Source organism: Heptranchias perlo, chromosome 28 (genome assembly GCF_035084215.1).
Source record: "Heptranchias perlo isolate sHepPer1 chromosome 28, sHepPer1.hap1, whole genome shotgun sequence".
NCBI lineage: Eukaryota > Metazoa > Chordata > Chondrichthyes > Hexanchiformes > Hexanchidae > Heptranchias > Heptranchias perlo.
In genome coordinates this window covers 32,106,902-32,121,317 of record NC_090352.1, presented here as the reverse complement: position 1 = coordinate 32,121,317, position 14,416 = coordinate 32,106,902, and the positions used below count along the sequence as shown (strand labels likewise).

The 14,416-nt window shown below is 37.7% G+C and overlaps 1 protein-coding gene across 3 annotated transcripts in view; it reads left to right on the top strand.

The window, feature by feature from the left end:
* The window catches only part of nlk2 (nemo-like kinase, type 2), a 159,019-nt gene that overhangs the window by 63,780 nt on the left and 80,823 nt on the right, over window positions 1-14,416 (top strand). For all 3 annotated transcript variants that reach the window (XM_068008361.1, XM_068008362.1, XM_068008363.1), the window contains exons 2-3: window positions 2,353-2,482; window positions 12,653-12,708. In XM_068008361.1, the coding sequence (XP_067864462.1) occupies window positions 2,353-2,482; window positions 12,653-12,708 (186 nt within the window). The remainder of the gene's footprint in view (window positions 1-2,352; window positions 2,483-12,652; window positions 12,709-14,416) is intronic.

Sequence of the window (14,416 nt, the reverse complement as noted above, 5' to 3'; positions counted from 1 at the left end):
AAGGAGTGGTATTAGTGAGAGAGCTGATTTAAAGATATTTTAGGATTACATCCTTGGCTATATTTTCTTGAAACTTCAAAAGGCTTTGTAAACTTCAAAGTATTTTGTTGAAGGTTCTCTGCACATTTTTTACAGAATTGTTTTGTAGAAATTGATTAACCTTTAGTGTTAACCTACAATTAACTGGTTAAATTTCAAGCCTATAGTTTTAGTACATGCTCTGTGTGCGTCTATTGGTTACTGACTGTGGGATTGTACTTTTACTTTCAACTAACCGAAGAGTACACATTGTAGCCATCTGTTTTTAAACAGCCTTCAGTGCCACTAAACTGAGCATCATCCTGAGGGTTATAATTGTGAATGTTTTTTGGCACTATCAACAGCTTCACAGCAGTTCGGGTAGATAGATCTTGTGCTCTTTAATCCCGAATTTTTTTTAAAAGTTGATAACTCTACCCTTCGCATAGTTGTGTGACTCCGATTTATGATTGCCCTTACTTGCAATAATTTTACTGGTTTTACTTTAGCCTTGCTCAATTGGCTTGGTGAAATATCAGGCACTCTTCCTGAAGGACATTAGTGAACCAGTTGAGTTTTTAATGGAAGAAAGCGTTCATGGTTAGCTAGCCCACAAATTACCAGATTTATTTAATTCAATATCGCAACTTGCCTTGTGGGATTTGAACACTTAGCTTCTGGGTTGCTAGTCCAATACCAAAACCAGCATTTACTAGACTACCGTTCCCTATTTCTGATAAATGATCATGATCTCTAGTATTTCTTTTTGGCAATTTTCTCCCTGCTTTCTTGAAGGGGACGACTGTCTTCTGTTTGGGTATGATCCCGTGGTTGTTGAGCACTGTTACCTCAGCCATGATCGATTCTTCATTTATGAGCATAAGTAGGGAGTATTTACAGGCAATTGCATTGTGGGGATCTTGATCCTGATCCTGTCCTCACCTGAAGTGTACCTTTCCAGCAACTGTCCTGATTGTCTCCCCATCCCTAGCCCAGGAACATTGGAACCAGTTGTAGCTCCCATCCAGTCACCCCAGCAGATAACAGCTAATATATATAGACCAGGAATCAAACCTCAGCTACATGCTGAATTTGCTAACTGAGCCATCAGGGGAAGTGATTTCTATTTTTATTGTGAATATGTTGTTGGATACTAGACAGTTTAAAAAGTGAAATACAGTCTGGTTTATACATCAACTTTCATCTGTATTCTTGATGAAAATTAGTTTTGTGTTCACTCACAGATATAATGGAGTAGAGTTTTTTAACCAAAAATAATTTGGTCCTTAGAATAAAACAAGTTGTCCTTGAGCTGTAAATACCAGAAAGAATCTTTTCTGGATTTCAATTTTTGGGTGCAGTGGGTCAACAAAATTTCTGGATTAAGTTGTCATGTTAAATGTTTTTGCGTCATTTTTAATTGCAGGAATTTTTTTCAATTACTGTATTTCATTTCTGTAGTTAACATATATAATAGTATGCTAGAACGTGAAAATCAACGTTCCAAAATGTGATAGTAATGGAGTTATAGTTAAATAGCACTTTGTCTCAGAAATGCAATGACTTGTTTATTATAGCAACAAATATGGCTGCCATTTTGCACATAACAAGAGCCCAAAAATGTCAGATGAATGACCAGTTAATCATTGATGGTTGTCCAGGCAAACCTCTTGCTCTTTGAATAGCACCATGGAATATTTAATGTTCACCTGAACTACTGTAACAGATAAATAGGACCTTTGTTTAATGTCTTATCTGAAAGCCAGCATCTCTGACAATGCAGCATTCCCTTTAATATTGCAATGGGGTGTCAGCCAGCAAGTCCTGGAGTGGAGCTTCGACTCGCAACCTTCTGTCTTGGAAGCAAAATTGCTCCTAGCTGAGCCAGGTTCTATCCAATGAGCCTGAGTAATCAGTATTGGATTCTCCCATTGCTATGCTGTTCATTGTAGATACTTAATACTACTTGGCAAAATTAATTACGGTAGTGCTACAGCCTGATTAAAGTTGGTGACAGTGGTAAGGCAAGTACAAAGTTTTAAGACTTCAGGGTAAAATTCACAGTTAGATTCTTAGACTACAGAATAAGCACAAAAAATGGGGTCAAGGCAATGAGGAAAAAGATTAAGACAGCATGGCTGATTTCACAACTTTTTTCTTAAGGATCCAAAACTAGTTTGGTACAAATGTAAATATTTTGTATGAGAGTTTTACGTTTATTTCTGCTTGTTAATACAGTGGGGTTAACAAACAACAGTATTACAATGTGGTTCAGAAAGACTGCACTATTTCTGTGCTTTCAGGATACTTAATGACTTTTATTTTCTAATGCAGGTCAGTTACAGATCCTAGGGATGGAAAGAGAGTTGCACTCAAAAAGATGCCCAACGTCTTCCAGAATCTAGTTTCCTGTAAGAGGGTCTTCCGTGAGCTGAAGATGCTCTGCTTCTTCAAACATGATAATGTAAGTAACCTGAAATACGAAAGGGGGAGAGGAGGGAGAACAGCATCATGAAAATAATTTATTCCATGCATCAGGTTAAACTTAATTGGCCAGCTGCACAAAGTTTCACTTGAGTAGCAAGATGCTTTGATATCCATTCTGTATTGCTTGAATTGCAGGATTCACTATGTAAAAAAAAATTGAGGATGTTTTCTTTTGAAGGTATGTTCACTCCATTAATCTGTTTTCTGCCCTTGAGAAGTAAGGTGGGTAGTTCACTGTCAATGTGAGCATTAGTTATTTATGTGTAAGAACCAAATGGCGATTCGCATCTGTCTGTTTTCCGTTGCATGCAGGGAATCTTTCATTCCATGATGCATGCATTTCTGTTCTGAATTTCTTTTGGTGGAAAAATACTCTGTAGACTAAGGTTTAAATCACCATTATATTTGTCTTGAGCTGATAAACCATTTACTGTTTTTGCTGACATGTCCAGCTTTATAATATTGCCAGGTATATTTTGTGTGGAATTGATGCTTTTTAAAGTGAGTGATGCCTAGATAGGAATTGAAAATTGTTCCTTTATTTTTGTGCCTAGTGTCAACATATGGTTGGATGTAAGCTGGCTCTACATTGCACCAATAAGGATCATTAACCACAAGCTGAGAGCCCACTGTACTGCACCCATGTGAACTTTTTCCTCTTCTAACACCAGTTACCCTTGTGGTATGAGGGAAAGACATTAGTGCTGAACTATGAATAAGCTTTTGCCCTGGAGCCACTTGCACTTGGAAATGAGTTGTCAATGTCAGTCGTCGTTGAAGAAAGGGAAGGCTTTCCTCTCAGTCTCTTGGAGTCGATCAAGCTCAGGTTCATTGCACCACTAATCCTTTTTTATTATTTGTTCTTGGGATCTTGGGGTTCCTGGTGAGGCTGCATTTTATTGCGCTTCCCTAGTTGCGCTGAGAAGGGCTTTCTCTTTGAACCTATGTAATCCTTGTGTTGATGGTGCTCTCATGATGTTATTGGGTAGTGAATTCCAGGATTTTGAACCAGTGACTATGAAGAGTCAGCTATTTATATCCAAGTCAGAATGTTGTGATTTGGAGGGATGCTTGAAGGTGGTGTTCCCACGACATTACTGCTGTTGTCCTTCTTGGTGGTAGAGGTCACAGGGGTAGGAGGTACTGTCAAAGTAATCTTGGTGCAATATTGAGGTGCATCATGTAAATTGTACATAATGCTGCCAAAAGAAGAATTTTGCTGATGAAGGGGTAAATATCCAGCTCAATGGCAGGGACGCCAGTTAAGTAAACTGCTCTGTTCTGGATGATGTCAACCTTTTTGAGTATTGTTGCTGCACCCATCTAGGTGAATGGCAAATATTCTATCACGCTCCTGACTTGAACCTTGTAGATGGAGGGTCAACAGGTGAGCCCCTCATCACTGAGTATCCAGCCTCTGCCCAGCACTTGTAGCCACAGCGCTAATATAACTGGTCCATTTAAGCTTTTGGTCAATGGTGACCCTAAGATATTGGTGCCATTTGAAGATCAGGATTAGATGGCTGGGCTTTCTCTTTTAAGCAATGATTACTACCTGGCACTTACAGTGTGAATGTAAAAATATTACCAGATCATTGATTTTAATTTGTGTAATTAGGTCATCACTACTTGTAGCTAACATTGTCCATTTTGATTACTTATAGTAAAGGAACTATTTGCAATAGGAGCTTCCCGTCTATAATGGCATTTGCATTGTAGAATTCAAAAACAGTTTTGTGTTCACGGTTTCTGCAACAATAGCATTTCAATATTGGAGGCAAAAAGCTAAAATACATTAACTAAATGTTAACCTTTTAGCTGATCAGATTTTGATACTATTTGACTACACTAGAAATGCATGAATAGGCACTGTTTCCTATTTGAAAAATATTGTAAAAGGTAGTGTTTTGGCTGTTTTCAAGCAGCAGTCCTCTTGGTTTTACCCTTTTGGCAAAATAATGGATAGCCAACTCTTGTAGAATTGAGGATGGATTAGATGTCATCCTAACGTCAAGTCTTTTCATTGCAGATAGTTGTGCATTGTTGAGTCTCTGTTCATCTATTGTTTGACTCGGCCTGTTTTTCCCCTGTTTCTTTGCAATTTGTTGTTTCTGCTGGCATTGCAGGAGGTGAATGGTTGACACCTGATCATTTAAGCAACTGGCGGTCAGCATTTAAGCATCTGACAATGCTTTCAAACAAATTTAACATTGGTGTAAAGTTGTTTGTTTAAATAGTATTTGATCTGAACCAAATTCAAATCGAGGTATGGGGTACAGGATGGAGTCTCACTCCTCTTTGCACCAGTGTCAGGTAAAGCTCGAGATTCCAACCTCATTTAGACTATAACTACAGCCTCTAGGAAAAGCAAAACTGCTTCATGCTGATGCTGCAGTGTACGATTGGACTGAGTATCCCCAGTTGAGACTGACTAATCTAAAATGAGTCTGAATGTAGTGTGTGTGCCTCTGTATTGTGGTACTGCTTCTCCTTGATTGGCCCACTGGGGGGTGGGCTTGTTCTGTGTGAGGAGACAGTTTCCCTTTTTTCCAAGGAGGACTCAGCCAACACACACTCTCCAGGGAAGCTGAAATTTGAATGTCTGAGAGCGGGATTTAAACAGTTTTGTTCGGAGAGTCCAGTATTTTATTGTAGCTACCAAAACCCATGAACAACTTTACTAGTGGGCTACCAGTCACGCAGTTAATAGTAATAAAATGTTACACAGGACTGTTTCACACACAAGTGGTCCTGTTTATCTTGTCTCTGGAGTCCCATCACATTTGCCCTGAGGTAGAATTCATAATGTGGAGATGCCGGTGATGGACTGGGGTTGACAATTGTAAACAATTTTACAACACCAAGTTATAGTCCAGCAATTTTATTTTAAATTCACAAGCTTTCGGAGATTTTCTCCTTCCTCAGGCAAATTCATAGTAATAGCAGTGACAGTCAAACAGCTGTATGTGTGCAAGATTGTGAATACACAGTTTAAACATTTGCTGCTGGTATCCAAGTTGCCTCATTTGCTTTACTGCACTCTGTATGAAGTCAGGACTGCTTCAAGCAGTGGCACTGGAACATAAAGGCAGTTTCACCTTTTTAATATGCAAACATACTCAAGTAGTCTCATTTGCATTTGTTGCAATAATCTCAACTGTAAGGAAAAACATGATTTTTAACTGAACAGCAAGATGAAATTTTGGAAAATTCCAAAGGCTGTAGAATCTCATTATAATGTACTATTTGGGTGTCAGACAACTGCTGTCTAAAAATGAGATGTGCATTAATCTTGTGTTGATGCTGCCCAGTGGTTCCCTATATTGTGATGGTGGTTTTCTTTTTAAATCCTGTTTAGTGCTGCTCTGATTTATCTTCAACGTATCAGCCACACAATTTTTTGAGACACTAAAATGTTGAACTCTACCCTGTTGAGTACAATCTAAACCATTTTTTAAGGCTTAAGAGAAATTGAGTGTATCCAGATGTTTTTAGGGATGACTGCTTTGGTAAATAATATGGTATGCCTATGTTGTTTAGTTCCCCTTAGAAAACATGAATAAAACTGGTTATGGAGCATTTCAAAAAAAGTTTTTATAAGAAAGTGAACACTGCATGATCTGTATTGCTGAAAACTAGAAATTGACTTGATTTATACTACTTCTTTCCCTGTTTAACATTTTTGTATCAAATATTCTTCAGTACAGTACAAGTATAACCACAGGTGTTAAAGGATACTCATGATCTGTATAACACTTTTTAAGAGTGGTATAAAAATTCCAAATATTCAAATCTGGGCATCAGTAACAAGCTGATATCACCTGTAATTGTTTTGTAATTCACTTGTCATAAAATATTTGTACGTAAATACATACAGCAACTATCTTTTTTGTGGTAGTTTTAGAGAGTTAAAGAATTAGCATTTTTATTGGTGCCCTGCTGTTAATTTTTAGAAGAGGTTCTCCTTTAAGTGTTGATAATCCTCAGTTAAAGGCAATGTAGGATGCTTCAACCATGCCTGTTAATTTGGCTTCCTCATGCTGTTGAGCTTAATATTCTTCTAAGTCAGTGTCCCAATGTTGGCATTTTTGTTTTTAAATATTATGTTAATGTTTTTTTTAAAAGGAAAATCAAAATGAAAGATCTTTCACTTTGTGCTTCAACCTTTATCACTAATGTTGAACAATCCAATAAACAGGGTGGACGCTGTGGAAAAGTAGGTTAAGAATAAAATAAAAATATCTACAATTTAATCTTTTATTGTAGAATTTACAATGCAAGTAGTGTTTTAAGTGTTGAAAAACAAAATAAGGGAAAGGTATTTTTGATCTTCCTGGGGTGGGGGGGAAACCTAGACTCTTATGTTTATGAAATTCACCTGAAATTGATGTGTAATTATGTGGCTTAATGTAGCTTCAAAAGTAATTTTGATCAGCCCTAATCTTCCAGTCAAACTGCTAATGTAGTGGTGTATACCAAATACAGCACTACTTGAGACTCTCAACCATTTACTTCCTGCCACACCACTGCACAGGGTCATACACTTGAGGCAGCAATTCATGTGTATGTCTGCTAAACTAGTATATTCTGTTTATTGTCCATGGCACAGTCTCTTCTACATTATATGTAAATATTTCTTGCTAGTTTACTTCCATATTCTATTTTTTCCCTTTTTAATCAATTTTTTGGTCATCCTTTGGTTTCTAAAACTCTCCCAATCCTCAGGCTTACTACTCTTTATGGCAACATTATAGGCCTCTTCTTTCAATCTAATACTATCTTCAACTTCTTTAGTTGGCCATGGATGAATCTCTTTTCCCATGGAATTTTTATTTCTCAATGGAATGTATATTCGTTGAGAATATTGAAGGATGTGCACGCAAAACATCATAACTTGCCTTTGAGATGCTGACTGATCTTTGTATTTTGAGTATTTTCTGTATTTGTTTGAGATTTGCAGTTTTTCCTTTTTTTATTTTAAAGATTTTCTTGGCTTACCCATTCAGTCTTCATTATTCACACACCCACCTATTTCACTGAGATTAATGGGATGTGCATGTTCCTTTTTTTTTGAAAGCCCTTGTGACTCTGTCCTCTGGGGATTCTAAATGGAAGAACATGGCTGTTCTTGTATTAAAAGCTGTCAGTAGAGGTGTCTTAATCCTTGTACAGACTATATGAATTGGACTTGAGAGATTTCAGCAATTCGTTTTAATTTACGTTGCTACTCATGCTAAAGTACAAGTTACATTTGGGGATAACTTTTGTTAATGCAGCTCCCCTCAGTAGCTCTGTAGGTAAACTGACTAGGGTATTGAGCTTTACATGTTAGGAAGATCTGTTTCAAACCGCTACTTAATTAGCTGATCTCAGCTAGGGCTGCAGTGCCGTGCTATAATTGTGCTAATGTCCTTGGGCTGAGCAGGGGAAAAATCAACTAAGTTTCTTGCTCTTAGTTGCTGTCTCATGAACCCTTCTGAAAAGTGTCCATGGGTATTTTGATCCCTTTACCATCCTGTTTTTCAATAGGAATGGGGAAATAGTGAGATCAAAATCGCTAAAAAAAAAGTTACCACCTTATTGCCCCTGGCTTCCTGTCTGGAAAATAGGCAATTGTAAACAATTTTACAACACCAAGTTATAGTCCAGCAATTTTATTTGAAATTCACAAGCTTTCGGAGGCTTCCTCCTTCCTCAGGTGAATGTTGTGGAAAACATTTTCCACAACATTCACCTGAGGAAGGAGGAAGCCTCCGAAAGCTTGTGAATTTCAAATAAAATTGCTGGACTATAACTTGGTGTTGTAAAATTGTTTACAATTGTCAACCCCAGTCCATCACCGGCATCTCCACATCATGGAAAATAGGCAGCCAGGCTTCCCACTGGAAACAGGCAAAACCTTCATTAACTTAAGAAATCCGGGGTTCTGTGATGTAATTAGGACCCTGATGCCAGTTTGGCATTCCACTGGGTACTGCTTAAGCCCCACCCATTGGACCTCTAGGTAGAGCAGCTTAAACAGTGGTCCTTAAAGGGACTGCTGGAGGCCAGTCTGAAAACATTAAAGGTAATTGTCCCACCTGCTAATGAACCCACTGTGGCCCCTAACTTGATCAGCACCATGAGGAGCGACCTGATTCTCCCCCTTCCCTTGTTGGCGAGCTGCCTGGCAGCGCCCCAAATATGCTGGCAGCTCACAGTGAATATTAAAATGAGGCCCAACCATGAAAATGGTTCAGGCCTCCCGCTGGTGCCATTGGGCGGCCATCGCAATTGGTCTGCCCACTGCCTGCTCGATATGCACCACATATGAAAATTAACTCCCATGTGTGGTATTGAGTAAGGACAGCCTCTGGCTCAGCTGTGGTGCCCCTATAGTTCAATACTTTGCTCGCTGTTGAGGCTTATTTGACAAAAAATGACCAGTTGGGGAAATACTGGAGGGATGTTAACAACCATGGAACTGTGCCCTATTGTGAGTCACCATCTTCAGGAAAAGAAGGTAAAGGAAGAGAGTTGGGGAGGGGGAGGAAAGAATTACAGTTGAAAGAAATGTTTTTTGTGCCCTGACATTTAATAAACCTGATATCTATTTAGACACCTCCCCATCTTTGTCCATTTTTAAAAATTGTAAGTTATTTTATTCCTTGCATTTTATAACCTTTATCCTTGCATCCCACCCTTCAAAAGTCGACTGGTGCATAGCACCCTCCCTTGACTATTTTAACTCGATTGACTGTTTGGCTCAACACCATTTCTCTGCTCTGCCTGACCATCTCAGATAAGCTCTACATGAGCTATTTGGGTGTGTGCTATAAGAAGTGAGGGTTTGAACCCAAGTCCTCTGGTCTACATAGTGCAAAAATAAACTGTAATTTGTCCTTTCCCTTTCATGAATATAATGTCTGGATTAGTTAATTGATTTCAGCATTCTGAAACAAGTGGTTATTGCAGCTTTATTCACAAATTGCAACTAACTTGTTTGGGCTACATGCCCAGCTGGCACCCGAAGTACAAATAAAGGACACTGAGAATCGTTGGGAAAGTCTGACCCCTTTTCAAAATATTACCCAGGCCAGAAATGACCGCGTCTACCCTGGGCACCTTCATAAGTAGAGTGCTACTTGAGGGCCATAGATGGATTTTCTTAGTTGGATTTGAACAGAAATGCAGCAGCACGATGATTGGATAGTAGTTTCCTTCAAGTGTGTTGCTTCACATTTCACAAAATCTTTCATATTATGTATCCAATAGCCAAGGTTATGGTTGCATAAGATAAACTTCTGTTCTGCACTTTAACACATTTATCCTTAACCCCTGAGGTGATCATCTGTAAGACCTTCATATGCAATTATAATAGTTATCAGTATGTGCGCTGGATGAAACTTCTTCAATGGATTTATCAGCATATAAGATGGTGGACGTTATTTAATGCAGATGCTGAAATATGGTATTTGGTCTCTCTGGGCAAGAAACAAGATTTTTAAATTCTAATTAGTGATTTCTAGTTTAAAGGAAAGTCTTTGGTCCTGTCCGGATTGAGTATTCACAGTAATAGTATTATGATATACTAAGTATGTGAACGGGTATATCAATATCCAAAGAGTACAAAGCCTCTCTCGAAAAATTGCCTACAACAACTAATCTTTTCAAAGATGTTGGGGATTTCTGTGCACCCTTATGGTTTTCAGTGAAAACTGGTGCATTCTACTTTGGTGCACTAAAGCCTCATTATTATTCATACTGGGGCTCTTGCATAATTTGCACCAGGTGCATAATTTACTTTAGAAGTATTATGTTGTACATTTTTTGTAAATTTTACCACTTTGATAGCCATATGTACATAATGCAATATGTTCAAACTCCTCTGTACTGATTAGAGCAAGAATTTTGGGTGTGAAAAGTAATCATGGTAACCCATAAAACAATTTTTCTATAGTGAATATTTGAAATATTAAATTATAAATCAGAATTGTTGAAATATATCAGTTCAAATTTATAAGCCTTTTATATATGTCTGGTTGTATATCTGCATTTGTTTGTTTTGAAAGGTGCAAAGAGCATCTAATACTCAGGCAGTTACTACTGGAGTGATTGTACAGCAGCGTCTCAGGATGTATTTGCGGATTCAATCACAGATCCTCCTCCTAACAAGATTTTTCAGCCTACTTTGAAAAATTATTCTGTTTTCTGTAGTTCAAGATGTTACCTGTTAATCTTGGATTACTAAAATAAGTACTTCAATGCTCATTAATAATTACAAGGAATTATGGTCAACATGAGGGTTAAACTTAGAGCTGTACAGCAATGAAAGCCATTGCTGTCTACTTTTTCAAAAAGCTGTTTTCAATTCAGCAGTGTGAAATGACTTGAAATGTTTTAATCATGTTAGGTATGGAAAAGCTTCCTGTGTAATTAAATGTAATTTAAAGAATTAAATTCTTTTTGGCTACACATGGGTATGGAGCTACCTAGATTAATGGTTGTTTCTCCCTTCCCTCCCCCCCTCCAAATTAAAAAGTAGGTAATTTACAATTTGAAATAATCCATGTAATTCAGCGTCTGGATAAATAGACATATAGATGCAAACAGGTGTTGGGTGGAATGCATGTGGTATTTCTGATCTCTATGTCCAAGCCTACAATAGTCTTTCTGAATGCAAGCCCTAGCTAGCTTAGTTCCATTTGCAAGACTTCTGTGTAGCGTTGGAGTCATTCATAGATTTTTCAAATATTTTGTTACGAGTAAAAGTTTATAATCAGAACAAGTGGAATTTTCAGATTGTGACCTAAATTTTTAAGAACATAAGAAATAGGAGCAGGTGTAGGCCATACGGCTCCTTGAGCCTGCTCTGCCATTCAATAAGATCATGGCTGATCTTTAACCTCAACTCCACTTTCCTGCCTGATTCCCTTAGTGTCCAAAAATCTATCACTCTCAGTCTTGAATATACTCAAAGACTGAGCATTCACAGCACTCTGGGGTAGAGAATTCCAAATAGAGTATTTTAAAACATTTTATTTTCAGTAGCGCTGATGGCAGCCAAGTGGAGGCCACTGTACCCCCACCCAAAGGAGATGTGTCTGGGACACCTGTGACATAATATGGCTGAGTTTAAGAACTGATCGTTGTGCTACAATGCCACTTTATAAATGCATAACTAAGCATTAATTTTTATCTCTATAGTTTCTTTGCATTGTTCCAATATTTTGTTTTGTATCTAGTTCTGTATGGTATAGTACTAGTTGGATGTAAAGCACCTTTTATAAAATCCCAACTTAAGAAAATACTTGATATTTTTATCTCCACATTGCTTAGCCATATGATTTTTGTGTAAGACTGACAAGTTATTACTGAATATTGAATAACATTGTATTATGGACTGATGTCAATTAGGAACTGAGTCAAGACTGCAGAAGCTCTTATCACTTGCAGCTAATGGTGAGCAGACTTCCATCTCTGGGCTAAGTCAGGCCCAAACTTGAGAACTGAAAGGACAATTTTACCCAGTAGCTTTTGAAACTCCCAATTTTGGTACTTAAGACAAGAATGATGCAATAGAGACAACACCTTTCCTTAGGGTCCAGTTTAAAAATGGGGGAAATAAACTACCTAATCTGTGTACCAGCAGTTTCTACATTAATACTGGAGAAAACGTGATCTATTGCAATATATCTTGATTGTATTGCATGTTTGAATCTTTGCACCAAGGAGGAAGTTAAATACCAGTGTGAAAATTTGATAGCTTGATGCAAAAATGTCATTGATATTTGGACAGCAAAATTGACCAGGTAAATGCTTTCCTCTTTGTGGCCAATCCAGAGGTCATTACTGCACATGTGGATGAAGAATCTTTCCCAAGGTTAAATATTCAGTTGTGATGCACTTGAACAAGAACTAACCAAATTGTTCTGTATTAAGCCTGCCAGATTTGAGAGTGGCGCTTGAGGACTTCAAACTGTTTTGACATGATTGAGCGTTCTGTCCTGTTTAAATGTTTATAAACTAATAACCTACCAAATTTGAAGCAATCTATATTATTTCAGCAACTAAAAGACCATTTATAGTTCATTTGTATTTCATAATCTTTAATTGGACATCAATACATCATAATATAAACACATTTCCTTTTTCTGTTTTGTTTCAGGTACTCTCTGCGCTTGATATACTCCAACCTCCACACATTGACTACTTTGAGGAAATGTATCCTACCAGTCAAATTTAATATTTCTGAAGTTACTGTAAGTGTCTGTTTCTTAGATGGTTGCCACGGGTCCTGGATGTCAATATACAGTTAGAATTTTGTTGGAAAACGATATTACTAGAAAACTGATTTGTTTTCTATTTTGTAATATTTGGGAAAAGTACTTAATACTTATTTTTGTTTCTCGAATCAGTTGCTCATAACTATGTTGCTTCATACTTCTTCTAAGCAATGAAAAGAGATCAGAAGACTGTTGGCAAACTAAGAATTCTACTTGTTCTTTCATCACATTTGTGAGACACTTAGGTTGCAATTAATATTTACATTTTATGTAGAGACAGCTACCCCAAATATCTTACGGGGGCGGGAGGTGATGTATTTTTATACTCTTATTCACCTTTCACCCAATTTGGGAAGGAAGGCTGCAGTGACACAGCAGGTAGTTTAAACTGTTCAATTCCTGAAAGAAAACTTTTCCCCAAATCACTAACACTGAGACATGTCACTCCGGAGTCAACCAAGTCCACTTGCCCACCTTTTGTGTACTTTTTAGATTATCACAAGTAACGTGTTCTCATTTTGACATTGTATGATGTGGCATCACTTTAACCATTTTACCATCTTAACTTCCACAATTAAATGACAGAGTATATGGTTGGCATTGTTTAAAACAAGTTGAGATCAACAACTAAGAGAAATTGTGCACGGTCATAAAAAAAATATTGCATTGGTTTTGATTTTGATAGCTGTAAAATGTGAAAGTTAGCTGTAAAATAGAGATGTCGGCTTAAAATGTCAAAAAGCACATAAGTTAACATTCCTTTATCAGCATACACTGACTGCATTAAAAGGAAACTTGTACAACAATTTTTATAATGCACAATTTTTCAGTACGTGTTAGCCATGTTTCAGGATACGGGGTGGGACATTTAGGACAGAGATGAGGAGAAATTTCTTCACTCAGAGGGTGGTGAACCTATGGAATTCTCTACCACAGAAGGCTGTGGAGGCCAAGTCACTGAATATATTTAAGAAGGAGCTAGATAGATTTCTAGACACAAAAGGCATCAAGGGGTATGGGGAGAGAGCGGAATATAGTATTGATAGAGGATCAGCCATGATTATATTGAATGGCGGAGCAGGCTCGAAGGGCCTAATGGCCTCCTCCTATTTTCTATATTTCAAACAATATCAGTGTGCCAACCATGCAGTTTTTATATAAATACATGTGAAGAATGTTGCCATTTGAAAACTGATTGTTGTTTTCCCCTCTCGCTTGCCAAAGTAAAATTATATACCTCTTAACTGTGTTTAAAAAAGAGTAGATGTTCATTTTGTAGTGCAGCCTGTATAGGGCCAGATCATATAGCATAATGTCTAACCAAAGTGTTAAATGAATGCTGAAGCAATGGATTTTGAACTAGTTTGAGGAGTTTGGTGGCGATCGCTTCATGCTGCATTTATATGATAGTTACTTCCTGAAACAGACCAATAACGCTGACTGCAGATTCTATTGATATAGAATGTGCACCCCCTCCCAAAATAGAAACAGTAGTTTTTACAGCAGCTGTTGCATTTAACTATATGTTACTGGCATTTTAAAAGTTGCTATTTGTAACTATTTCTAGGTCTTCTGCCTTCCCAAGTGGAAAAGTGGTCAGACGGACCAAAACTACTTTGCTGCCCTGCATGGATGGGCGTGACTGC